Source organism: Syzygium oleosum, unplaced genomic scaffold (assembly GCF_021117445.2).
Source record: "Syzygium oleosum isolate NSW1041296 unplaced genomic scaffold, Sole_v2.1 Sole_v2.16, whole genome shotgun sequence".
NCBI classification, from domain to species: domain Eukaryota; kingdom Viridiplantae; phylum Streptophyta; class Magnoliopsida; order Myrtales; family Myrtaceae; genus Syzygium; species Syzygium oleosum.
The window spans coordinates 5618747-5646120 of NW_026607500.1; the positions used below are offsets into that span (position 1 = coordinate 5618747).

Consider the following 27374-nt stretch of genomic DNA (forward strand, 5'->3'; position numbering starts at 1 on the left):
TTATCCCACTCCCCACTTAAAACTTTTTAATCTTATTCGCCTTTATCCTATCTTGGACAACAACCAAACACATGATAGGATGGGATAAAATATATCTTAACTTTTATTTTGACTACCAAACGTAGCGTTAAGGAAAAATTCATATTCACATATAGATTCATTCTCTCAATATTGCATTACACTTTAGATTGTATTAATTAGCTTATTTCCACATTAAATAGTTCATTTTAGGAATAAATTTATTTAGTAAAAATTTTTAGCACTTTATATTTGCATATTCACTTTCTTTTCTAAATAGAGATTTGATATCAAGTTTCCATTTATAGCTCGTGGGTCCTATTCCAGGGCCTAATAAATTAACAAGGCTGTGTTTAATTTTGCTCGACTCAGCTCGGATTCTTTACTTTCCCGTCTCTTATTTGATTTATTTGGTTAGATATTGTGCTTGTTTGAGACATTTGCGCATGATCACTTGCTTTACATATCTTAGATAACAAAAAGGAAAGATAGCATGAAAAACGTTTTTATAAAAGAGAAAAAAGTGTTAGGAGGATCCACGATAAGTGCGAACGCCACCTCACAAAAGGGATTATTTCGCCCACCAGTCTTCTTCAAAGAATTCAAGCGTAGTCCCCCTAGCCAAAGAAGAAGAATTCCTGAAAATCAGGCATTCCTAATCGCGAAAATTCTAATTCAAATACGATAGAACGACAGTGTACTTGGATTTTCCAAATATTTATGTAAACATGGTTACGTGGATTTCATGAAAATCCACGTAATGTTTTATGTATTCTTTCAAATGGGCAACAAACACTCACAAAAGTTACTATATCACACAATCACAATAGTAGCGTTTTCGGACTTGAAGTGACAAGGAGAACGACATTCGTTATTATTCGTCAAACCAACCAAGTACTACTAAAGCACACCCTCAAATGATTCCTCGTCCTTCCGAGAACTCCAAATGCAACCCAAGTGGACCGTGCCCATCTTAGGAACAACCCTTGGCGCCAAACCCAATTTGTCCTCCGGGCACATCATAGACCACCTCAAATGTCCTCTGTTGTATGTTGCCGTAGATGCCGAGGTCGGTGTCTGCGCTGTTGGGCACGAATGCTAGGCTTTGCGATGCACTCACCCCGTAAAACGTCCCGCTCACGTCCAACTCCACATTAATTGGCCCACTGAAGGAGAACGTGATCACCGGGAAGATGAAGTTACTAACCCCACTATGGTCGTAGCAAGTGTCCAACGGCGATAATGGAGGCGCACGCTTGTACTTCGCCATTGCCTGTTGGAATGCCGACTGGAGGGCGTTGTACACAGTTGGAGGCAAACGCGTGAACGTGGTCCCCGAGTCTATGATTGTGCGGGCATTGGAAAACACGGTCGACGGTATGGAAAGTAGTTTCCTTGCTACGCTGATTCCTATTATGTTTGATGCCGTAGAAGAGCGGAGTCTGTCGGATCGTCACCATCGGCGTGAATATCAACGTGGGCGATGTGACCATGCCCTTACCAAAAGATGTGGAGCTAGTCGAACGAGGGAGGCAGTATGAGAAGTATTGGCCATACTTGGTCGCACTCTGTCCCACGATCGATATTGGGTGTCGGGCGAGCCCGAGGAGTCCAGCCAACCCATTGAAGGTCACTTGGTTTTTCTGACCACAACGGAATTTGAAGTTGGTAATAACATCCGTCGGGGTGAGGGTAAGCGTTTCCATGGCAAAGAACCCAACCGAGAAGGACTTGTCACCGTATTTCACCTCGTAGACGCATGTGGATCCGCTACATTTAGGTTGGTGACCTGCTCATCATTAAAGCCGTTTTATAAAACGATTCTAAACGTATTTTTAGAAACCTCTCACAACTACCAGTCTTCTTATTTGTATTTTGGGTTAATTCCACGAAAAACCCTAAACTAATATATCTGTGACAAATTTAGCCCAAACTTATTTTTTAACCACCAAAAACCCCCAAACTGGTATACCTGTGACAAAATTACAAGTTTGGGATTTTTTGTTGTCAAAAAATTAGTTTTGGATAAATTTGTCACAGGTATAGCAGTTTAGGATTTTTCGTGATAATAACCATTGTCTTTATTCTGTTAAACAAAGTTCTCGCCAACATGGTTGATTGGGCATGTTTTCCACTATCTATGAGAATGGAGGAAGGCTTTCAATTGGCGAGTTACAAATATTGACATCACTGATCATTATTGTTAAGTATTTTCTGTTGATGATTTCTAACTTTGTAAACCACCAATTAGAAACCTAATTGGGCATGAAACCCGCACCCGTCAATTATTACCTGTGGTGGAAGAAAGCTGAGTGCAAGATGGCGCGGAGCAAGGTATGTTGGCATAGGATGATGATCGAGAGGGGTCGAAGATTGGCTGGGTCTGGCGATAGCAACACACTATGCAAGGCTTACATTGGGTCCAAGTAAGCGCACTTCCCGTATCGAACAGGAGGGTCAGGTCCTTCGTTGGCGTGCCAAGGCCTATAGTCGCCACATAGCTGCTGCCACCAGGGCTGTAACTCGCTGGGAGGTTAACGGTGGACTCCTTCAAATCACTGGTGCCACTGACGCTGTTGGAGACCTTGGATTGGATCCATTTCACCCTTGCCATGTCTTCGAGAAGAACCTGCGTGTGGTTGACGGGGCCACCATTGAACAGCTGAGAGCATGCTCCATACTTGTGAACTAGTTTAAGGGTTGAGTTCACTGAAAAAGAACAATGGAAGTCGCAAACGCATTAACAAGAGATTATTTTACCTTGTAGAACTATGTTAGATGCAAGGAATGATAAATCATTGGCAGCATATTGAAAATATTCATCAAAGCTCTGATGCAATCAATATTCTAAGCAATCAAATTTTATGTTTATGAGTAGCTAATTAATTAATTGCAATTTGGTTGGAGTGTACACTCCTTATTAAGTAAACCATCAGTTGCTTCATGAATGATCATGCTACATTTTAGGGTTTCTTCATCCACCAACCTTATGAACCGGTTATCGTTTTCCTTCCTTTTAGATTATGCTTTGCTATAGGCAAGCCATCGGCTTTGTACATATATTTGGTCTCTGCACAATGATCAATCCCAACTTAACCTAAAGTTGAGTCCACTTGGAGACTCGACCCCAACTGGTTAACTAGGGAAGATAAACAAGTACACTTTTAATTTATCTTTGGTGCAACTCACCTTCACTTAGCATGCAGGTCTGCATTTATCCTAGCTCAACTCTCCTAAGGTCTTTACCTAAGTTTCTCATTGATTCCTCTTTGTCTTGCCCACACTTGAAAGATTTTCAGCTCAATTCAAGGCTGTTCAATATTCACGTATCTGCTCTGAGGGTGTGTAGTACATCATAATCAATGTGATTAATAAGGAGTGTCAACTCGGACAAAAGAGAAGAAGCTATCTTTCTCATCTTCCTTTTTCTCCCACAACTAGGGCTCTTTATCACAACACACAAAACGGCTGTACATGCACATCCTTTATACACTTTTCGATACCCAACTATCCTGTAAACTATACCCTTCCTCTACGTCACAGCCGTACTAAACTATCAATTCATAGACACAATCTCATTCTCTTCTCCTAATTAATTGGGGGTTGACGATGACCTTTCTATACAGGCAGTTTGGAGAATTAGCAACAAAACCAGGAACCCGGTCAGTAACCCATAGAAAAGGTTTGGAGAATTCAGAGGCAGTTTCTAACCCTAGATATAATCGTTATGTTGGGCCATCTTATATTCGGAAAAAGAAGGAGATTAAATTGATTGCTCATAATTCTCCGCCGAAGTACTGCTAAAGTGTACTACTCTAACAAAATAACAAGGTAAAACTGTAGTAATTGAATATGTACAAAAATATTTACTCTCCGTCAAGGTTCCCTCAGATGAATTTTTTACCAAAACAAAGTCATTGTTGTTTCACTTAAGTCATGTGGGCGTCATATCAACACCGTTTATTGTCCAGTGTCCATGTAGCCAAATTTTTAATGGTACTCATTGGCGAAATATTGACGGAGGATAAATGTGTCACACAAGTAGAAGTTTGAAATTTCTAGTGTCACAGAAAAAGTTTAAGGTAAATGTTTCATAATATACATAGTTTGGGATTTTTGGTGGTTTTTGCCCTTTTCACTATCTCTAACATTCCAATATTGGTAACTGTAGAGGTGCGTGGCTTCCCGTTCAGGGAGGGGGGTCGTGATCATGGATGAAGGTTGTGTTTTCTAAAAGGTTTTTTTTGGAAGAAAAACCCACGTACTTCTTCAAATTGAAACTTACACATGACATTCATAGATTAAATCGAGCTAAAGAAACCGGCAACGGAAAATTGATGTGATCTCGAACAGTTAATGTGTCATAGTTTACACATAACTTATTAACATAAGCTTTTGATCGGGAGACGTAGATTGATGAATATTTATAGTACAAGATTACTTTTGCTAGTATGCTTATAGAAACCAAAAAAAAAATGCTAGATTTGTTCGAGAACACATAATTGATCATCCAATATTATTTTCCTTACAAATAAAGGGCGAAATAAGTGTTGTTTCTGTGAAAGGATATGTGGATGCTCTTTGATCTTTGATAAACATGTCAATTATTTGCTTGGAACCATCATTCTCGTTGTTATTTAAGTCGGTCTGTTGTCATTTAGAAAATGACATCCCCTTCCTCGGATTTGTATTGCGCATACTACTTGTAATCTAATCAAAGGAAAAGAAACAGAAAAGAAAAGAAAAGAAAAGAAGAAGAACTTTAAGCAAGACTCACTCTTCGGTTTATTTCATGTCAACGGGATTACACCGTAATGAAGTGATGTAATCAGGTTTACTTCGTGTCTCTCTACTGTGTAGGTTCCGGTTGCCTATTCCATTGTAATTGCAGCTTGTGGCCGTTATCAAGGCAACACTCCGTACGAGGCTGACAAGCAAAGGACTTGCAGAATACTGTATGCACGAGTTCAATTGGAGAGAGAGAGAGAGATAGGCCACCAAGGTTTTGTCTCGGATGAGAATGGAGTTGGCTCCTTTTCTTGCGATTTCGAATTCAAATTTTGTTGAGGACTTTGGACGTAAAATTCAGAACGTTTTAAGGAGATATGGAGGAGTGGGCTTTTAGAATCCGTCAGGAGGTGCACTGGTCGAGGTGCGCGAAAACATCCCAAGCGCCACGTAACCTTAAAGAAAAAATTGGAGAAAGAGACTAAAGGGACAAGTGTCTCTGTTTGGGCCCAACCATTGGGGGGAATTATCTCTACCACATGCATGACGGGCTTAATGTCGCGAATCTTTGCGGTGGAACATCTGACAGAATTTGAAAATATTGGAGAAATTGTATTGTATTGCTCTATTTTTGAGCATGTATTACAAGCCTATTTATAATACAAGATGGATGAATAATGGAAAGAATATTCAATGTAGCCTATCCTATTCTACTATCTGAATATTTAATCTTACGGATTGATTGGATCAATTAGTCCGTGATTAGAATAATCAGAATCATAATCATATTGTATCTCCAACACTCCCCCTCAAGCTGGCGGCTTGTATATGTCGAAAACGCCTAGCTTGCTAAGTAGTTATGGGTATTGTTTTTGACATTGTGGCTTGGTGAAAATATCCGTAGGTTGTTCCTCCGTTCTAATTCCTTTTGTTATGATTATCCCTTCTTGAATTTTGTCTCGAGTGAAATGACAATTAACCTCTATATGTTTTGTTATTTCATGAAATACTGGATTTGCCGCTAGTTTGAGTGCGTCATCATTATCACAGAACAATATGCTTGGCCCATCTACACGCATTCCAAGATCAGAAAGTAATCCCTATATCCATACTATTTCGCAAACAGTTTTTGCCATAGCTTGATATTTTGACTCAGCTGAAGATAATGAGACGCTTGATTGCTTCTTTGTTTTCCATGAAATCAAGGACCTTCCCAATTTTATGCAAAACCTAGTAATGGATCTTCGAGTCATAGGACAAGTGGCGTAATCCATATCACAGTAGGCTGTCATCTTCATGTTGCAATCACGAGATAAAAGTATACTAAGTCCTAGACATCCTTTTAAATACTTCACAACTTTTAGAGCTGCATTAATATGAGATTCTTTCGGGTTATGCATGAATTGACTGAGTATCTGTACTACATAACATATATCATGTCTAGTCATGGTAAGACATATTAACTTCCCGACGAGTCGCTGATATCCTGATGGATGTTTAAGCAATGGATCCTCATCGGATGATGATAAACCCGCATCATATTCATGCGTCGTTAGTTTAGCATTTTGCTCAATTGGTATGACAGACGGTTTGCATCTTGATAGCCCTGCTTCCAAAACAATTTCTAAAATGAACTTCCGCTGACTGAGTCAAATTCCTCTGTCGAATCGAGCTATCTCAATCCCAAGAAAATATTTGGGAGGTCCCAAATCTTTGATATGAAAAGTAGAATGCAGATATTATTTAAATTTTCCAACAGCGGAGTCATCATTTCCCATAATAAGTATGTCATTGTCGCGACCTAAAATTTTCTCAGGCTAATGGATTATTAAGTCTAAACTTAACTCGGGCCCTCCCAAGCCCTACCAATTCGCAACTTAGGGTTTAAGTTTTTAACATGCAAAAGTTTTCGTACTTGGAGTCACCACTAATCTATTTGTGGTAGGTCGATTAGAAACCTAAATAAAACATAGGGAGATATGTTTTAATCCTACGAACAAGAGATTCTAAGCTCGGGGACTTGGTTACGCTAGATCTAGTCTAACGCCCTTTCGGTACCTTTTCTTTTCAAAAATATTTATGCAGGCAGTCTGGATCCATTTTATTACCTAATCACTAACATGTGAGGTGTTCATGCGGGTGCACAACCATTAATGAAACACCCAATAATGCAAAGCAATAAATAAATTGCAAGATAGGGACTTACCTCAAAGCAACGAAAGCATCTGCGATGTTAGTTAGAAAATCACATCAACAACCCTAATATGATTTCTAATTAACACGCAAATCACACGATATTTTTTGGAGTTTTCGCTTATTTAATGAAAAAAACTAAACTATATGCAATGCATAATGCTAGTCTAACTTGACACACGACATACAATTACCTTTAAATGGATTATTCTAATATGGCACACAAATGAACCTAGACATGCAATTTCTAATGACACGCGTGCAATGATACATGGCAAGGTATGAATGACGTGATAAGATGACATGCGACATAGCATATGTGAATGACGTAGCAAGAAGACACGCAACGTGGCACGTAGCAATGACATGGCAATGATAATGCAAGCATGATGCAATTAATCTATATGACATGCACATGATACCTTTTTGTATTTTTCATTGAAATTCGAAATTATAAAATGATGAAAATTCATTATCTAGTGCAAGACATTATCCGATTCATTTTAGGAATTAAACTAGGCCAAAATCCTAATTTAAATAGGAATGTTATCCTTACTAGATAAACCCTAACCTAGCATGCAATCTATCTAGAAAAATTTACCTTGATACTATCTAATCTTTTTGGGATTTTTAAACAGAGAATCGAATCAAATCAAACCAAAGATCAAGCCAAAATCAAAAATAGCATTCAATCACCCAAGATATCATCCATATCCATTTAAATTTGGAAAATAAATTGACAAATCGTATCTCGGGCATGAGGATCGGATTGGCCAATTCTTTGCGCAACCGCGAATCGTATCTCGGGCGAGAGATCGGATTGACGATTTCCGTGCGATCGCGAGCCGTATTTCGGGCATGAAATCGGACTAGCAATCATAAGCACGTTGTGAAATAAGGAAAATATCCCAATTCACGGTTTTCGAAAATATTTTTGGATGTGATCATATTGACACGACATAATTGAGATCACAATGAACTCAAATTAGGCAACTTAATATACCGAAATTAAGTCGGATGACATATTACCTAATTCGAAATATTGCACGGATGACGTTTCCGAATTTGAACAATGGATGGCAGATGGGACGCAGTGCTTCACGGTGTGGTGCTCGCGGTGGGCTTTACGATGGCGTGGCTCTCGTTTGTGAGCGTGGCAGCAAAGGAGCGGCTGCGAGGTCCAAACGAACACGATAGTGAATGAACGTCGATGTGTCTTGCGGGTGAGACCACTTTCCTTTTCTTATTTTCCTTTTCGGAATCCTCTGTTCCCAGAGCACGTGGTTATGGAATTTACTACAGGAGTGGCTGTCTTCGCCGAACAACCTGCAAGGAAACTGTCAAACAAGCTAAACTTTAATTGGGACTTGTAGTTGGGCAAAGGAGTTCGCCAAACAAGGCCCCAATAAAATTTGTTATATTGGACGAAAACTGAGAGCGTTGCTGGTGGCGATGACTTGAACGCTACGAGGGTGTTGCAGTGTTGCAACAGCTTCGTGCAAGGTGCAGTTGCTTCGTCGTTGACGCAAGGACTCTCGGTACAGGACCCTCTCGGCCACAGATCAGCAGGTCGCCATCGGTACAGCAAGGACTTCCACAGTGACTGCTTTGTCGTCGTCGAGGAGTAAGCGGCTTTGATGGGTATCAGACGACGATAGTGAGGCAGTCAAGTTCGCGCCCGAGAGGAGTATTTGCGGCGGTAGAGGGACGCTCAGCTTGGGAGCCTCTCTTCTCCTTTTCTCTTTTCTCTCTATCTTCCTCTCTCTCTCGATTTTTTGGTCCCTCCCGCTGCATGGCCTCACTCTCCTTTATATAGGCCAGGATACCAAACTTTGGACAAGGAAAAGAAATATATTCTTTTATCCCTTCCCAATAACATGAGATTCACTTTTTCTCCTTCCCTTTCTTTATTATTTTGCCAATATTTTGTGAATATGGCCAGAGAATCATGCATCAATTCTTTCCTCTTTATTCAATGCCGGTCAATTTTCTTGCTCCCATGATGACCGAATTTTCTCAAAATCCACCACGTACGCACATATACCCCAAAGATTATCCCTGATTTTTTATCTATCATGGGATAGCTAAATCTTGATAATCAGATTTTCTTGACTTGATGCACGTGATTTTTATCCACCGCGGGCTTAGTCCCTTTAAACTCATAATCATTCACTCAAGTCCACCCACCGCCGGTCTAGTGTAAATGCAATTATATAGGCCTAATTACTGATGCAAATGCTCCTAATATCTATTGGCAATTTAACTAATTAATTTTTTCTAGGGACCGGGATTGATCCCTAATTTTTATGCAATGAATGACTAATTGGTCTCCAAAATTTAGGTGTCAACAGCTGCCCCTCTTTGAAGGTGAGCTCGCAGAGGTTGCATTGAAAGACTAAATGATACCTAAATTTTGACCATGCAGATGCAATGAATGATATTTTTGTTGGGATTATAGTCCCATTTTAAAATGCAATAAGAAATGATGCATGCTGACGTGAATAACACATACCTAGAGTTACTTACCTGACAGGAGTGGTAGCGTAATTCAAGGCATGACTCCGACTTTGTAGGTTGTTTGGCAAATGTCGGGCTCTGTCCCAAAGGTATTGCCTGATGAACGCTGATGGATTTCGGTAACCTGCAACTCAATTGGGACACACGAAGGGTAGTTCGAATTACCTGGATATCGTCTGAGGTAATTGAAGATGGTGATCAGTAGACACCTGGATATCATCTGAGGTATCTAGAGATCAAAGAATGGAAGACTATTTCGAATATCTGGATATCGTCTGAGATACTCGAAACGGACCTTCCGCTGAACGCCTGGATATCGTCAGAGGCGTCCAGTGATAACCTAGCGAAACGGAATTTATCCCACCTTTTGTCGAAATACCCGGATATCATCAGAGGTACTCGAGAAAATTATTCATTAGGAACCTGTATATCATCAGAGGTGCCTAATGCGGGGCTTTCTCCAATTTGCTAGAAAGGGGGCTTAACAAGGTGCCTAGTTATCATCTGAGGTACCTGAAAAGCGATTCAACAAATTGGAATACATTCCTACTTTTAACGAAATACCTGGATATCGTCAGAGGTAATCGGAAAAAGTCAACTGCTAAACACCTGGATATCGTCAAAGGTGTTCAAGAAGGAATTTTCCAAATTGTTTGAAAGGTGTGCCTCACGAAATATCTAGTTATCATCTGAGATATTTGAAAGGACTTGATCGATAAATACCTGGATATTGCCAGAGGTATTTAACAATTTGGCGAACAGAGGGGCTAGCCCAAGTGCTCGGAGATTCCTTAACAAAGTACCTGGATATCATCAGAGGTACCTGAAAAGGCTTGATCAATAGATGTCTAGATATCGTCAGAGGCATCTAGAGATCGCAACAAAATGATCAAATATGGGGCCTGACGATTGCTCGAACAGGTTAGGGATACCTGGATAGTCACAGGCATCCAAGGGATAGAGATATACTTACCTGGTGATATCTCCGACTCTTGAGGGCATGTCTCCTGCTGGACACGGTTTTAGGCAACATGTAATATGCATTCATGGACAATCAAGAACACATATACTCATGCACTATAAATTCAATCGATTTTCATGCATGACAATTTTGTCAAATCAGCATCACTAAATTTCACTGGGAAAATCATGATAAGACAACCTGAACTCACAAGTGGGTGTCTTGAAAATGTTAAATGAGGGACTTTCGGTTCGAAAGGGCTTTCACTCACTCTCATCAAAAAAGGCTGATTTATGAGAATCGCTCTATCTCACCATCATCATGTCGACAAGGGTCTGAGTATTCTCGCAAACAGTACGACCTTACCAATCCGAGAGGTCTTTGCTGGGACCGTAACGTGGGCTTGATCAATGGCTTAGCAAAAGGGGACTCTTTGAGTCAAGGCTATTGAAAGAACAATACTCCGCAATCGTCTCCGGGTTTACAAGTCAAGAACCCTGCAAAACGAGATAGAAATGGACTTGCTCGCACTTCTTCGAGCTAAGCTTATAAACATCTGAATCCTTCGTTAGTTCAAGTGCCATAATCTGAAGAGATTTTGTAATGGACGTAACGTAGGATAGGCTCATGGGTTAAGAAATGAATGGATCATTAGGCTCAAAATGTGTATAATTGGGGTGAATGAGTTGGTGATCATCTTAGCATTGTCACCGATCTTCTTCTCCATCCTCTGGAATTGTCTTTTCAATAAATGCTTCATTGGGCTTGAATTCACCACCTCTCTAAATTTGTAGGACTATGACCATCCCATTGGGGATGATTTTGACACACTTATTTTTCCATTGGGCATCGGCCTTGCTTTTACCAGGCACACTGGTTTTTCTTGCCCGCCCCCCTTTTTTTTTTTGACACTTGACATACGTTGTTTACAATGTAAACATTGGCCAACTATACTCTGACTGAATGACTCGCCATTTGGACTCTCAAGGATTTCTGTCTACTATCGACATTCTGAATATGCTGCTCGGCGGTGACAACTTTTACCTTACCCCAGTGTGGGGGATGATCACCAACTGGGTTTAAGAAACGAATTTGCAGGCTCAATTGGGCTTAGCAAAGGATAAAGTGTGTATAGGATAGAGAAAGAAATGCTCTTCGTCATCCTAAGGCACTTGAACTTTGTGTGAATTCATCTGAAAAAGCAACACTCGAAGATTGATGCAAGAGAAAGCAAGACAATCTCTATTCATTTTTCACCTTATAATGCTGACTTACCTCCAGTTTGCCTCGATGTGGAATGGTTCTTGACAGGAGTAATTTGAAAGGATTTCTCCAAGTGTTTAGGCTCAAATTGGCGAAACAATGGATAACCTGTGGTGTTTGGGATAGAGAAATGAACCGCCTTTCGTCACTTCGGTTGCCGTACCTTTTGCGAGATAACCCTTTACCTTACCGACATGGAATTTTTCTTCACTCAACTCACTGGAGATTAGTGTATGAAACCGTATATGGGGTGTGTTTTGCCTTTCTTCATCCCGATGTACCTCATTCAACACATTCAATTCATTCCACATGAGTTATCAGATTGTCCAAATAGATTCCCCCTTTTGAAATCAATGATGCAGACTGACAAAATGATCAAGCAGAATTTAAAGTAAATGCACACATTCCATCTTTAAATTGATTGAAAGCATTTATTCATAAGTGAAATGTTTGTGACTCAGAATATAAAACCAAACACTTGCAAACTTTTGCTGCAAAATGTTAGATTTTATCAAGGGTAATACATCTTCACAGCATCAGAATTAACAGGATTGGAGAACTCACGACCATCCATTTCTGCGAGAATCAGGGCACCTCCGGGAAGCACCTTTTTAACCACATATGGACCAATGTAGTTTGGGGCAAATTTACCCCCAGGAACAGGAAAGACTGGCAGTACCTTCCTTAGGACTAGATCATTTACCTCGAAGTGTCTTGGACGCACCTTTTGGTTGAAGGATCTAGCTATCCTCTGCTGATAGGTTTGACCGTGGCAAATGGCTTTCAATCGTTTCTCATCAATCAGGTTCAACTGTTCATGCCTTTGTTGCATCCATTCTGCCTCAGACAACTCCACCTGAGACAAGACTCGCAGGGAAGGGATCTCTACTTCGACGGGCAGGACTGCTTCCATACCATATACTAAGGAAAAAGGGGTTGCCCCGACAGAGGTTCGGATGGAAGTCCGATACGCCATTAGTGCAAATGGCAACCTTTCATGCCAGTCACGATAGCTTTCAGCCGTTTTGGCCAGGATCTTCTTGATGTTCTTGTTAGCGGCTTCAACTGCTCCATTCATCTGTGGACGATAAGGAGATGAATTCAAGTGCCGGATCTTGAACTCGTTGAACAACTGATCTATGAACTTGTTGTTCAAATTTGTCCCATTGTCGGTGACAATAGCCTCGGGGACACCATAACGAGCGACTATATCTCGCCTGATGAATCTTACAACATTCCTTGCAGTGACGTTCACATAAGATGCCGCCTCAATCCACTTGGAGAAATAATCAATCGCGACCAAGATAAATCGGTGTCCATTTGATGCCTTGGGATTAATTGGGCCAATCACATCAATGCCCCACATTGAAAAGGGCCATGGCTCAGACAACTGATGTAGTTCTGTCGGTGGAACATTTATTTTATCCCCATGAACCTGACAGCGATGACATCTTCGAACATGTTGGATACAGTCACTTTCAAGACTGAGCCAATAATAACCCAACCTCATGATCTTCTTAGCTAGCATGTGGCCATTCATGTGTGGACCACATATCCCCTCGTGTATTTCTTGCATGATTCTGGTAGCTTCAGCCGCATCCACACACCTCAGCAGGATCGAATTGTAGGATCTTTTGTATAGCTTTTCACCACTGACAAAGAATTTTGAAGCCATTTTCATTATGTACTTCCTATCGGCAGGGGTGCTTCCCTCAGGAAATTCTTGTCTCTGGATATAACTCATGATATCGTAATACCATGGCTTTTTGTCAGGTTCTTCGGTCACAATCATACAGTAGGCCGGTTTTGTCAGGACTTCGATCTTCAAGGGTTCTACCTCTAATCCACCAATCACTTGCAGCATGGATGATAATGTAGCTAGTGCGTCAGCGAACTGATTATGGGACCTCGACAAGTACTCAAAAGAGATATCCTCGAATTCCTCTATAATTTCTTCAAGGTATTCATGGTACGGCACTAGTTTGGTGTCTCTCGTCTTCCACTCTCCTACAGTTTGGAAAATAATCAGAGCAGAATCACCAAACACTTTCAACTTAGTTATCCCCATTTCCACTGCGGCTTGGAGTCCGAGAATGCAAGTTTCGTACTCGGCTATGTTGTTGGTACAGGGGAACACCAACTTTGCTGCTACTGGATAATGTTGCCCATCTGGGGATATTAAAACTGCCCCAGTGCCGGAACCAGCCAAGTTTACAGCTCCATCGAAAAACACGGTCCATGCGTCTTCTTTTATTACCAGAATGCGATCTTCTGGAGAATATCTATCATCATCAGGGATTCCAGGATTTTCGGCTAACATATCAGTAATTACTCGGCCTTTAACTGACTTCTGTGGCATCATCTGGACGTCAAACTCTGAAATTAAAATCTGCCATTTGGCTAACTTCCCTACCAAAGCCGGTTGATCAAGTAAATACTTGATGGGATCGTTCTCAGTCACAAGCAAAGTCTGATGATGCAGTGTATATTGTCGCAGCCTATGGAGCACCCATACTAGTGCAACGCAAGTCTTCTCGGCTTTAGGATAATTCAACTCCGAAACGGTGAACTTCTTACTTAGGTAATAAATGGCTCGCTCTTTTCCATCTTCAGGATTTTTCTGGGCTAACATCGCACCTAGAGACTCGCTATGAATCGTGAGGTAAAGGATCAAAGGCTGGCCCGACATTGGTGGGACTAGCACTGGTGGTTTCATCAGGTACTGCTTTAGTTCGTTAAACGCTTCCCGACAATCATCGTCCCATTCCACTTGAGCATTCTTCCTTAGAAGTTTGAAGAATGGCTTAGCAGTTTCGGAGAGCCGAGAAATAAAACGGGCTATGTAGTTCAATTTACCCAGGAGGCTTCGCACTTCTTTCATGGTTGATGGAGGTTGTAACTCACATATAGCCTTCACTTTGGAGGGGTCAACTTCAATACCCTTACTGCTTACTATGAACCCGAGTAATTTACCCGAGGTTGCTCCAAACATGCACTTCGTTGGGTTGAGACGAAGCTTAAACTCACGAAATCTCTCGAATAATTTCTTCAAGGTATCGACGTGACTCTTCCCAGACTGAGACTTGGCGATCATGTCATCGACATAGACCTCGATTTCCTTATGCATCATATCATGGAAAAGCGTCACCATTGCCCGTTGGTATGTTGCCCCGGCATTTTTAAGGCCGAAGGGCATGACCTTATAGTGGAATGTTCCCCATGGAATGATGAACGTTGTTTTCTCCTTATCATCGTCCTTCATTTTTATCTGATTATAACCCGAGAAACCATCCATGAAGGAAAACAGCTCGAACCTAGCAGTACTGTCCACCAAAACGTCTATATGTGGCAATGGGAAATCGTCTTTAGGGCTGGCCTTGTTTAGATCACGATAGTCGATGCAAACCCGAACTCGGCCATCTTTCTTCATGACTGGCACGATGTTGGCCACCCAACTGGGGTATCGGGTGACTTCAATAAATCCTACTTTCAAAAGTTTCATGACCTCCTCCTCTATCTTCTTCGAAAGTTCAGGTTTGGTTCTTCGCAGCTTCTGTTTCTTGGGCGGCATGTCCGGATTAGTAGGTAGACTATGCTCCACAATAGAAGGGTCTAAACCTGGCATATCGGTATACGACCAGGCAAAGATATCCTGGTAATCCTTCAGCAGTTGGACCAAGCGTTTCGCTTCACCTTCGGGAAGGGTTGCCCCTATCTTCACCTCTTTGGGTTCTCCGGAATCACTCAAGTTGACAGTGATAGTTTGGTCTACCGTTAGGACTTTAGGTCTTTCATGATACTCTAGATCGCGCTGAAGGTCCGAGGAATCTTCGAGTTCATTGGTGTCATCGAGATCAGGCTCGGTGGCACATAATTCATCAGATTGGACCGTTTCCATACCCTCACGTGTCACAAGATTGCCCCTGAAACATAAAGTAGGAGGTTCAGAAGGACAAACAGGGCTAAACAGTGTATTTTTATTTCTTTTGATTTTTTTTTTGTGACTTGTTTTCGAAATTCTTTTCAAAAAAGTTTTAACACGAGGAAGCATGAAGAAGCCCAGGCCTCAGAATTCTCCTTGGACTATATTTTTATCGGTTGGATATCATCACCGGGCTGATTTGATGTACCTCAACATGCCCTCAAAAATGAAAATAACTTGTAATTTCATTGATTATCACCAAATGAATTACATTTATTGGAATGGAAATTGCAACAATCAAGTCCTAGAAATGAAAAGTCCTGAAAAGCAGCTCCCGAGACGGGGCAAGTCCTAGAAAGCAGTAAAAATTCCCACGCAGGGGAGTGTGCGAAAAAAGTAAAGGTGTTACTCTTGCGGGCCAGTGCCCATTCTCTCCAATGGTCCTTCCTTGATAGCTCCAATGAAGAAATCATCGAACAAGGCAGTGATTCCATCCATTGCATCATCAGGATCTTCTGTCATTAGAGGTGTTGGATCATCCATACCTCCCCATCCATCCGGGACTATGTCACAGGGGTCAACATAGAAGCTCGGGGGCGCCGAGTATTTCACATAATAATCGAACTTGCCGCTCGGTTGCCCCAAAGTGTCGATCACCTCCTTCTCTTCATGCATCATTCTTGCAGGGCCTGGGAATGTGGCGCGGATGTGTGGAAGCAACCTACCACGCCCAAGCTCTCCGTTATTTTGGGTAATTCCACGCCCACGTTCTTCAACATTCGGCTCTTCTTCGGACCGCTGTCTATTCTGCCCATCTCCTCGACCTCGACCTCTACCTCGACCACGTCCACGTCCAGGTCCACATCCCCCATTATTTGGCTCGCTTGACCCCTGGTACCCCAACCCAGTAGTGTGGGGCCTCCGAGAAACTTTCACCGGTTGGTGGATACCTTGACCATTCCTACCAAGGCCTTCACCTGGAGTAAAGCCATGGGACACCATTACTCTGCCAACCATGACTGCAGCATTTGACACCTCAGGAATAGGCGGTGATGATCCTCTAGACGCATGTATGGTTGATACGAGCTCGAGCGACTGATAGCTCGATTCTATTTTGCAATCCGGCTCAACATAGGGGATAGCCGTTGCGTGGTAAATTGGATGCTCTTCTTCACTGTGGACTGTGACTAACTTTCTCTCCACAACGAACTTCACCTTCTGATGTAAACTGGATGGCACAGCTCCGGCAGTATGAATCCATGGACGACCTAGCAGAAAATTGAATGCAGTGGGAATGTCCATAACTTGAAATAGGATGTTGAACATTGTTGGTCCTATTTGTATATCAAGGTGGATTTCTCCCATCACTTCTTTCTTTGTTCGGTCAAAGGCTCACACGGAGGTCTTCGCAGAATTTATCCTAGAAGGATCTATCTTGAGGCGGTGTAAAGTCGCCAAAGGACAGATGTTCAAGGCTGATCCGTTGTCAATGAGTACCCGGGCTACATGCGAGGCCTTGTATTTGACAGAAATGTAAAGTGCCTTAGTATGCCCCCTCCCTTCCAGAGGGAACTCTTCATCTGAAAAGGCTATGAGGTCCTTAAGGAGTATAGAACCCACAAATTCCTCCAATTTGTCATGATCGATCGTCTCGGGCACGTGGACTTCACTTAACACCTTCATCAGGGCCTTTTGATGTTTGACAGACGTTTGGAGGAGTTTAAGCAGAGAGATTTGCGCAGGCATCTTGCGCAGTTGCTCAACTATGTTGTATTCACTAGCCTTGATCATGGCCAGAAACTCCTTGGCTTCTTCATCAGTAACAGGTTTTGCAGGTTGGGCATTAGCTTGGCCATAGGTACGCCCAGATCTGGTAACCAAGTCGACATCGAGATTGTAAGACCAAGGGACTGCCTTATTATCACTGTACTCATACGGTTGAGGTATCTCGATCACTATCCCTTCATCTAGTTGTAGGCATGCTTACTACGATCTCTTCATCACCAGACGCGTCTTCAAGCGGAGGCATGTCTTCAGGCAGAGGGTCGAGCTTGTCCTTCCCGGTGTTCAATGTAGCAAACTCCTCGTCCCAATTAATAACCACTTCGGAGATTGTGGAGACGATGCTAGTGTGATTGGCATAGACAATCATTCCGGTTTCTACGATTTCAGAGATTCTTTTCTTCATGATAGCCAGGGGAAGGACCTCATTACTCGGGTAATAACCGGCTTTCACCAACTCACCGTAGACGTCGGCGATGTACACCTTGACATTCTTGATTCGACTAGCATCAAAACTAAATATGGCATTCACATTGCCCGCATGATCAGGGAGCGGGTTGCTCTGAACATTCGGCTTAGCGGGTTGAAAGGAAAATGCCTTTGTGTCAAGCAAGTTCTGGATCCGATGCTTGAGAGTGATACAGTCATTAGTTGAATGCCCCACTTCACCCATATGATAATCACATTTCTTGGACGGATCGTAGTTATAGAACTGCTCGGGGTTGGGCCGCTTTGGCTCAGTGGTAAGCAAACCTTTCTTCCGGAGGACCACCAGCACTTGAGACAACGACCCGGGGAGGGGGGTGAATTGCCTCTTGTTGTTCCTCCTCTGAGAGGGTTGATGACCCGTGCTATGTTGTTGAGTTTCTGCTACTTGGATTGCTGGGACAAGGTTAGCATTCCGTCGGCCCGTTTGGGTATAAGTCGCATTCACTTCAAGTGCCGGTTCCTTCTCCTTCCTTGCACCAAATCTTTTGGTCGAGGAAGATGGTTCCACAAACCACCCATCTTTCAGCCCTATCTCAATCTGTTCGCCTATGGGGATGAGTTGATTGAAGTTGTCAGCCGGAGTGGCTACCATCCGATTACGGTACTCAAACGGGAGAGTTTTAATGAACATCCTCTTCAATTCACTGTCTATAGGTTCCGGGACAACCTGAGCGGCTATATTTCTCCATTTGATAGCATAATCTTTGAACGACTCAGTCTTTTTCATCTGAGCACGCTCGAGGTCATCGCGGGTGGGAATGATGTCCGTTATGAACCTGTACTGCTTTAGAAATGCTTCACTAACTTCCTTCCAGGTTTTGAAGCCATTTATCTTCTTCATGAGATACCAATTCAAGGCAGGACCCGTCAGACTTGCTTGAAATGCATGAATCATCGGGAGTTCATTATCAACGTACGGGGTCATTTGTACGTGATATAGGCGCAGGTGGGCCTTTGGGCGGGGAGGTGCCATTGTACTTGTCAAAATCTGGCATCTTGAACTTCTTCGGGATTTTGATCTGTGAGTAAAGAGATAAGTCAATTGAGGGTGAATCATGTGAGCCTTCCAGTTGCTTCACTCTCTCTTCAAGCTTGTTGACCCGTTCATTAGGTTTGTCCTTGTTGACGATAATCTGGACGGGGTCATCTGCTAAATCGGGAAGATCGTCATCTTCCTCACTTGTCAGCATTCTTTCCACCTTTCTGCTTTGGGGCTGATGCCTCAGGGGATGCAGGAATGGGAGTCAGTCGAAAGGCTTTAATCTCGGCAGACATCTGTTGCATTGCAGTGAGGACTTGCTTCATTTGGTCCTCAATGCCAACGACACGATCTCGTAAGTCAGTTTGATCGGCCATTCTAGTTCTTGACCGTGTACGAATAGGCGATCGTGATCGGTCCGTAATTACCTGATTCCACGGATAAAACAGGCATACATAAGTGTCAAGAAGAATCACACGCCGATCCATGACATTGGTCTAACCGCTTTGATTAAAAATGACCTCTTTATTGAAATGACGAAATTTGTACAACGACTGTAACTTGAAATCACTTAAAGAAAAATGCAAAAACAAATGACTCAATTCCTAAACAACGAATCTAGAAAGAAAAATATCTTAAAAGACACGAGCCATTTCATTTGGCTTGATCAATATACAACTGGGATGTGATTTCCAAACGTAATCGCTTATTCTCCTTGGCCAAGTGTGTAACTTGCTCTTGTAACTTCTCAGCTTTTCTCTTGAGACATCTTTTCTCAGCACGGTTGGTGATCTTCTCAGGCACCATTGGTATCTTTGGGAGTAAATTATCTGGAATCTTGTGTCGTCGAATATATTCAGCCGTAGCATAATACTTTCTTTCTTTACCCTCTAATTCTTTTTCGGGCCATATGAGCATTTGTGGATGGCACATATCCCACAGCGACTTGATTAAAGAAATGCTATCATCATGGTCGAGGTCTCCGTCGGTGAAGTCGACTCGAATTGAATCAGCTTGCTTCAAAGCTGGGGGAAGCTCTTGCACCACTTGATACTGGCGAGTCACCCTAGTTGGGTAATATTCCATTGCCCCAGTGAATCCCAGTAAAGGGATTGGGCCAACACGTCCACATGTGAGTCTGGCCTCACGAACTTGGAACCATTTAGCATGCCATAGGAAACATTTGGACTTTGGATTTTTAAAGAAAGCCAGCCAATTGGAATAATGATAATCCGGTGCATGTTTTTGTTTATTCTCAAATCTCATGATAGGGTGATCAGAGTTGCTAACTTCACGTATAATCATTAGACCACCAAACCCTTTTAAGTGGGATAAGAACCAAATTTGCAAAAGTTCAGGAGAAGCACGAAAGATTTTGTCACCATTTTCTTTAAATCGAGAAAGGGAAAGAAAAGTTTCTGCCAGGAGGGCATTAACAAAGTTCATTCCCCCACACACTTGTCCCACTAACTTAGCAATCAAAGGATTAATAGCATTCTTGCAGTGAGGGAAAAGTATAAACCCAAAGAAAGCTAGTAGGAAAATCCTTCTCATTTGAAATGAAGTGCCATTTTGGAAACATTCATCAAGAAATGAAAATGGGCAAGTATTGCGGTGACCTTTTAAAATTTTTCTTATCTTTTCTTCCTTGATTCTCAGAAAATCAGATAAAATCGAGACAGGATTTATTCCAATAGGTGGACTAATTAATTCTAATTCCAAAGGTTTTCCAATGGCAATGCTATATTCTTCCAAGGTCGGAGTGAGCTCATGCTTACCGAAGATGAAAGTAGTCGTCTCTGGACACCAACAATGGGCAAGTGCTTGAATGAGGCCGCCATGAATGTTGATACGCAACAGAGGGAGGAGTCGGCCAATTGTTAATTCCACGAACTCACGACCAGCTCGGTCTAGCTTGTCCCACCACGCGTTGAGTTCCTTCTTGGGAGGAAGAATAAGTCGAATGTCGGAATTTCCCATTGTATATTGACCAAGACTTGCGATCAACCTAATGTCATGGACCGACAAAACAATACGATAAAGTAAATAAATTGCGAAGAAAAAGCTCAAAGGACTTACTTTACCAATAACCGGATGGCAATCACATAGACATACGCATGCTACGTGGCTCGATTTCTACTCTAGAAAGCTTAACAAAGTGGAGCCACGGGGATGATCGGACTAGCCGCGGGCATGCGAACTAAGTCGGGTCCTCGTAACTCCGGCATCGTCAAAGAGCCGACCCATGTCGCGGGCATGCGGACCGGGGTGGTAATCTCTTTGACATCAAGAAAGAAATATCGGGATTGAGATGGGCAACTCGTACCGCGGGCAGACGGTCGGAGTGGTATCCATCTCAATACCATCCTAGGTGATCCTATGCGGCCCAGGTCCGGCGACAGGTTGTGTATGCTAAAGTGTAGTGAAAATGCACAGGCATGCACAACAGATCATATACAAACAGCGCTTCAATATCAAAATTAAAACATCCAATCTCAACACCTCCCTGCAAGAAAATGGTTAACAAACACTCCACCCCTTATAACTCCCATTCTGCAAAAACATTTAACACCTTAAACGTTAGGAACGTACCTGGAATCCTCGCTGCCAAACAAAAATATTTTTTCAAAAAGAGAAAATTCGGCCTAAGTCCACTAAGAGTTTTAACTCAAGTCCCCAGCGGAGTCGCCAAGCTGTCGCGACCTAAAATTTTCTCAGGCTAATGGATTATTAAGTCTAAACTTAACTCGGGCCCTCCCAAGCCCTACCAATTCGCAACTTAGGATTTAAGTTTTTAACATGCAAAAGTTTTCGTACTTGGAGTCACCACTAATCTATTTGTGGTAGGTCGATTAGAAACCTAAATAAAACATAGGGAGATATGTTTTAATCCTACGAACAAGAGATTCTAAGCTCGGGGACTTGGTTACGCTAGATCTAGTCTAACGCCCTTTCGGTACCTTTTCTTTTCAAAAATATTTATGCAGGCAGTCTGGATCCATTTTATTACCTAATCACTAACATGTGAGGTGTTCATGCGGGTGCACAACCATTAATGAAACACCCAATAATGCAAAGCAATAAATAAATTGCAAGATAGGGACTTACCTCAAAGCAACGAAAGCATCTGCGATGTTAGTTAGAAAATCACATCAACAACCCTAATATGATTTCTAATTGACACGCAAATCACACGATATTTTTTGGAGTTTTCGCTTATTTAATGAAAAAAACTAAACTATATGCAATGCATAATGCTAGTCTAACTTGACACACGACATACAATTACCTTTAAATGGATTATTCTAATATGGCACACAAATGAACCTAGACATGCAATTTCTAATGACACGCGTGCAATGATACATGGCAAGGTATGAATGACGTGATAAGATGACATGCGACATAGCATATGTGAATGACGTAGCAAGAAGACACGCAACGTGGCACGTAGCAATGACATGGCAATGATAATGCAAGCATGATGCAATTAATCTATATGACATGCACATGATACCTTTTTGTATTTTTCATTGAAATTCGAAATTATAAAATGATGAAAATTCATTATCTAGTGCAAGACATTATCCAATTCATTTTAGGAATTAAACTAGGCCAAAATCCTAATTTAAATAGGAATGTTATCCTTACTAGATAAACCCTAACCTAGCATGCAATCTATCTAGAAAAATTTACCTTGATACTATCTAATCTTTTTGGGATTTTTAAACAGAGAATCGAATCAAATCAAACCAAAGATCAAGCCAAAATCAAAAATAGCATTCAATCACCCAAGATATCATCCATATCCATTTAAATTTGGAAAATAAATTGACAAATCGTATCTCGGGCATGAGGATCGGATTGGCCAATTCTTTGCGCAACCGCGAATCATATCTCGGGCGAGAGATCGGATTGACGATTTCCGTGCGATCGCGAGCCGTATTTCGGGCATGAAATCGGACTAGCAATCATAAGCACGTTGTGAAATAAGGAAAATATCCCAATTCACGGTTTTCGAAAATATTTTTGGATGTGATCATATTGACACGACATAATTGAGATCACAATGAACTCAAATTAGGCAACTTAATATACCGAAATTAAGTCGGATGACATATTACCTAATTCGAAATATTGCACGGATGACGTTTCCGAATTTGAACAATGGATGGCAGATGGGACGCAGTGCTTCACGGTGTGGTGCTCGCGGTGGGCTTTACGATGGCGTGGCTCTCGTTTGTGAGCGTGGCAGCAAAGGAGCGGCTGCGAGGTCCAAACGAACACGATAGTGAATGAACGTCGATGTGTCTTGCGGGTGAGACCACTTTCCTTTTCTTATTTTCCTTTTCGGAATCCTCTGTTCCCGAGCACGTGGTTATGGAATTTACTACGGGAGTGGCTGTCTTCGCCGAACAACCCTGCAAGGAAACGTCAAACAAGCTAAACTTTAATTGGGACTTGTAGTTGGGCAAAGGAGTTCGCCAAACAAGGCCCCAATAAAATTTGTTATATTGGACGAAAACTGAGAGCGTTGCTGGTGGCGATGACTTGAACGCTACGAGGGTGTTGCAGTGTTGCAACAGCTTCGTGCAAGGTGCAGTTGCTTCGTCGTTGACGCAAGGACTCTCGGTACAGGACCCTCTCGGCCACAGATCAGCAGGTCGCCATCGGTACAGCAAGGACTTCCACAGTGACTGCTTTGTCGTCGTCGAGGAGTAAGCGGCTTTGATGGGTATCAGACGACGATAGTGAGGCCGTCAAGTTCGCGCCCGAGAGGAGTATTTGCGGCGGTAGAGGGACGCTCAGCTTGGGAGCCTCTCTTCTCCTTTTCTCTTTTCTCTCTATCTTCCTCTCTCTCTCGATTTTTTGGTCCCTCCCGCTGCATGGCCTCACTCTCCTTTATATAGGCCAGGATACCAAACTTTGGACAAGGAAAAGAAATATATTCTTTTATCCCTTCCCAATAACATGAGATTCACTTTTTCTCCTTCCCTTTCTTTATTATTTTGCCAATATTTTGTGAATATGGCCAGAGAATCATGCATCAATTCTTTCCTCTTTATTCAATGCCGGTCAATTTTCTTGCTCCCATGATGACCGAATTTTCTCAAAATCCACCACGTACGCACATATACCCCAAAGATTATCCCTGATTTTTTATCTATCATGGGATAGCTAAATCTTGATAATCAGATTTTCTTGACTTGATGCACGTGATTTTTATCCACCGCGGGCTTAGTCCCTTTAAACTCATAATCATTCACTCAAGTCCACCCACCGCCGGTCTAGTGTAAATGCAATTATATAGGCCTAATTACTGATGCAAATGCTCCTAATATCTATTGGCAATTTAACTAATTAATTTTTTCTAGGGACCGGGATTGATCCCTAATTTTTATGCAATGAATGACTAATTGGTCTCCAAAATTTAGGTGTCAACAGTCATCGACATATATCAACAGATAAATTGATGAAGTACCTTTAGTCCAGGTAAATAGGGCATAGTCATATTTGGAATGTTGGAAACCTGCACTTGTGAGTGCAGTGGTAAATTTTGCGTACCATTGCCGAGATGCTTGCTTGAGCCCATATAGGGATTTACGGAGATGACACATCCGAGACTCCCCTGTCTTTGTAAGCCCTATGGAAGTTTCATATATATTTCTTCGTCTAGATCTCCATGGAGAAAAGCATTACGGACGTCCATTTGATGTAGTTTCCAATCACAAAGTGCAGCAATAGACAAGAAAGAACGAACAGTTACTTCCTTAGCAACTGGAGAAAAGGTCTCATAATAATCAAAACCTTCTTTTTTAGCAAATCCTTTCGCAACCAAGCAAGCCTTGTAGCGTTCAATAGAGCCATCTGCCTTGTACTTAATTTTATATACCCAGTTGCAACCAATTGGTTTCCGATGTGAAGGTAGGGGAACAATGTCTATTGTGTGATTCTCGGTGAGAGCACGTAACTCTGTTTCCATGGCCTATTGCCATCGTGGATCACGTGCTGCTTCATTATAAGGTGATGGTTCTTGCTCCTCAGATACGTGACTAATACAACATGTGTTCTGGTGATAGTCGACTAAATGAAACATAAGCGGCGACAAGATAATGTGTACCTGGAGAATCCAAGGTGGGACATATGTAATCTTTTGTCCATGTAGGGGGACGAACGTGATGTCCAGAACGTCGAGGTTGCTCAATAGGCATCTGTTCGATAACTATCGAGCAAGGATCATCAACACACGGATTTGGAGATCCCACTAATGAGGTAGGTGTCGCTGACGAGGCAGGCAAATGATCTTCCTCAGGTGATAATATCGGTGATTCAATATCCCCATTCAAAGAATTTGAAACGGCTGGCATAGATAACATAGGATCTGCTACAATGAAGCCGTATTGAGATCCCATGGATAAATCTTCTTCTGAGAAGAATGGACGGTGATTTGATGTTGAGATAGATAATTGTTACAGAAAATGCTATTATTTAATGAAGATAGATCAAAATCATCAGGAAAATTGATCCAAAAATATAGTCCCTGTGCGATACTACCCAAGCCCATAAGTTGGCCAGTCGAATGGTCCTGAAAGAAACAATTTTTGGAGTTGAATATAGCACGACAAGAATTGTCCTCACAGATCTTGGAAACAGATATAAGATTGAATTCAAATTCCGGAATATAAAGGACATTCTTGAGGACGATATTTGGACTAAGATAAACTGTGCCAACTTTGGTGACATATGTGATATCCCCATTTGGAAGGCGTACCGACACGGAAGAATGAGATTTCTTGTGGGGCATGACAAAGGAATTGATCATTGCATATTATGTAGTCACTAGCACCTAAATCAATTATCCATGCATCAACCGAAATTGAATTCGTCTTGCAGAAAGAAGTACCTAAGAAACTTGCAGTCTTATCGGTAGTCCTTAATTGATTCAAGGCTCTCATAATGTTTTGATATTGATCTTGTGTAATGGTCTGAGATGCCCCTTCGATCCCTTGCGCTAAAACCTGATAAGCACAATATTCTCTTCCCTTTTTTTCTTTATCATTTGGTTTTCCATGCCAGTTTCCAACATGTATCAATAGTATTATGTGGGCGTTTGCAATATTCCCAAAATTTACCTTTTATTTTCGAATTTTGCCCACTTCCCTTATGTGATGATGTGGCACTTCGTGGACTGTTCGATGGTTTAAAAATCGGCGCTAACGTGGCTTGATAAGGGCCATTGGATTCAGTCAAATGGATGGATAATTGCTGGTCATCAGATCCTTCTTTTTGATCTGGGCCATCCACCTAAAACCCCTTAGGGTTTCCTTCTTCTGTCGAGTGAGAGGTAAACGCCGCTCGTGGAGCTCCATGGTTCCCGAGAGTTCGCTACGCCTGCCTCGCCGGAGCGGCGAGTGTGATGTCCTAGAGACTTCGCTACGCCTGTCTCGCCGGAGCAGCAAGTGTGATGTTGTTCCCTACCCGCACGTACTCAACCGTGGCCAAAAGCTGGCTTTCCTCTTGGACGGCTAGTTGATATATTCGTCCGAGTGGCGGCACCGGCTCCATGGCTAGAATTTGCGATCTAAAATGTGAGTAGCTCTCATTCGGAATCAATATAAATCTTGTGACTTTTTCTCTGTCCTTCATCACACGGTATCAACTCTAGTCCTTCGAGCTGTTCCTCGGCCACCTCAAGCTCGTTCCATAGGGCCGAAAGTCGATTGAAGCAAGCGGTAACCGAGAGGTTCCCTTTCTTCTTCTTCTTCTTCTTCTTCTTCTTCCCTTTCTCCAAGTAATATGGAGTCGCCTCCGTAAGTCACAGAAAATGCTTTGGCTGTTGTGTGTCCATTCTTATCTGCCTCTTTGCAAACATTATCGTTTGGTGAATCAGAATTTTCCAAGGTGCTTCAATTAGGGTCCCGCGTCCCCTCCATTGACGCTTCTCTCGTGCTCAAATTTGTCTTACGTTTCATTTTCGTCTGCGAGATTGATTAGTTGCTGCTCCTCTAATTGATCCTTCTATAAGCAATGGGGTAACAAATCCATTCAGGGTGAGTTCTGCTTTCGATTGGTTTTTATTGGCCAAGCTCGCGGCTCTCGTAGTTTGATTTTATTTAACGCGAAATGTCTATGACGTGTTAAATATATTTAAACATTGACAGGGTAAAACCATATGTGATGGTTTATCAACGTTAGCGTGTTATCTACTCTATGTACATGAAATTGATTAGTTTTTTAAAGGGATTTTCGGACATTTTAGTCGACATTGTCAACTTTTTTTTTACACATTTTATCTCGTGGTCATGAAGTACTCCAGTTTGTTCCTTTTTCATCCCATATGATTCTTGACTCTGACGAGAATGCCAACTTTTGTGGAATGGACACCATATAGAAACGTGGTCACGTTTTATTTATCTCCACATACACATATGATCATTACAGTTCCGATTTGTTAAATGCAAATCCTACTTATCGTGCTATTTTCATTATCATGCGTAGATTCTTGGGAGGAATAATAGTCT

At 42.0% G+C, this 27374-nt stretch overlaps 1 protein-coding gene and 1 pseudogene across 1 annotated transcript; both read right to left on the reverse strand.

Moving 5' to 3' along the window:
- Positions 1–936: 936 nt before the first annotated feature.
- Positions 937–10458, reverse strand: LOC115666613 (aspartyl protease family protein At5g10770-like; annotated as a pseudogene).
- Positions 10459–19506: 9048 nt separating this feature from the next.
- Positions 19507–20832, reverse strand: LOC115661802 (uncharacterized). Its single transcript, XM_030584008.2, has one exon. It carries the CDS (start codon positions 20830–20832, stop codon positions 19507–19509), a length of 1326 nt encoding a protein of 441 aa, XP_030439868.2.
- Between the last annotated feature and the right edge of the window lie 6542 nt (positions 20833–27374).

Coding starts and splice junctions, on each gene's coding strand:
- LOC115661802 (XM_030584008.2), bottom strand. CDS start 20,832: ATGGGAAATTCCGACATTCGACTTATTCTTCCTCCCAAGAAGGAACTC.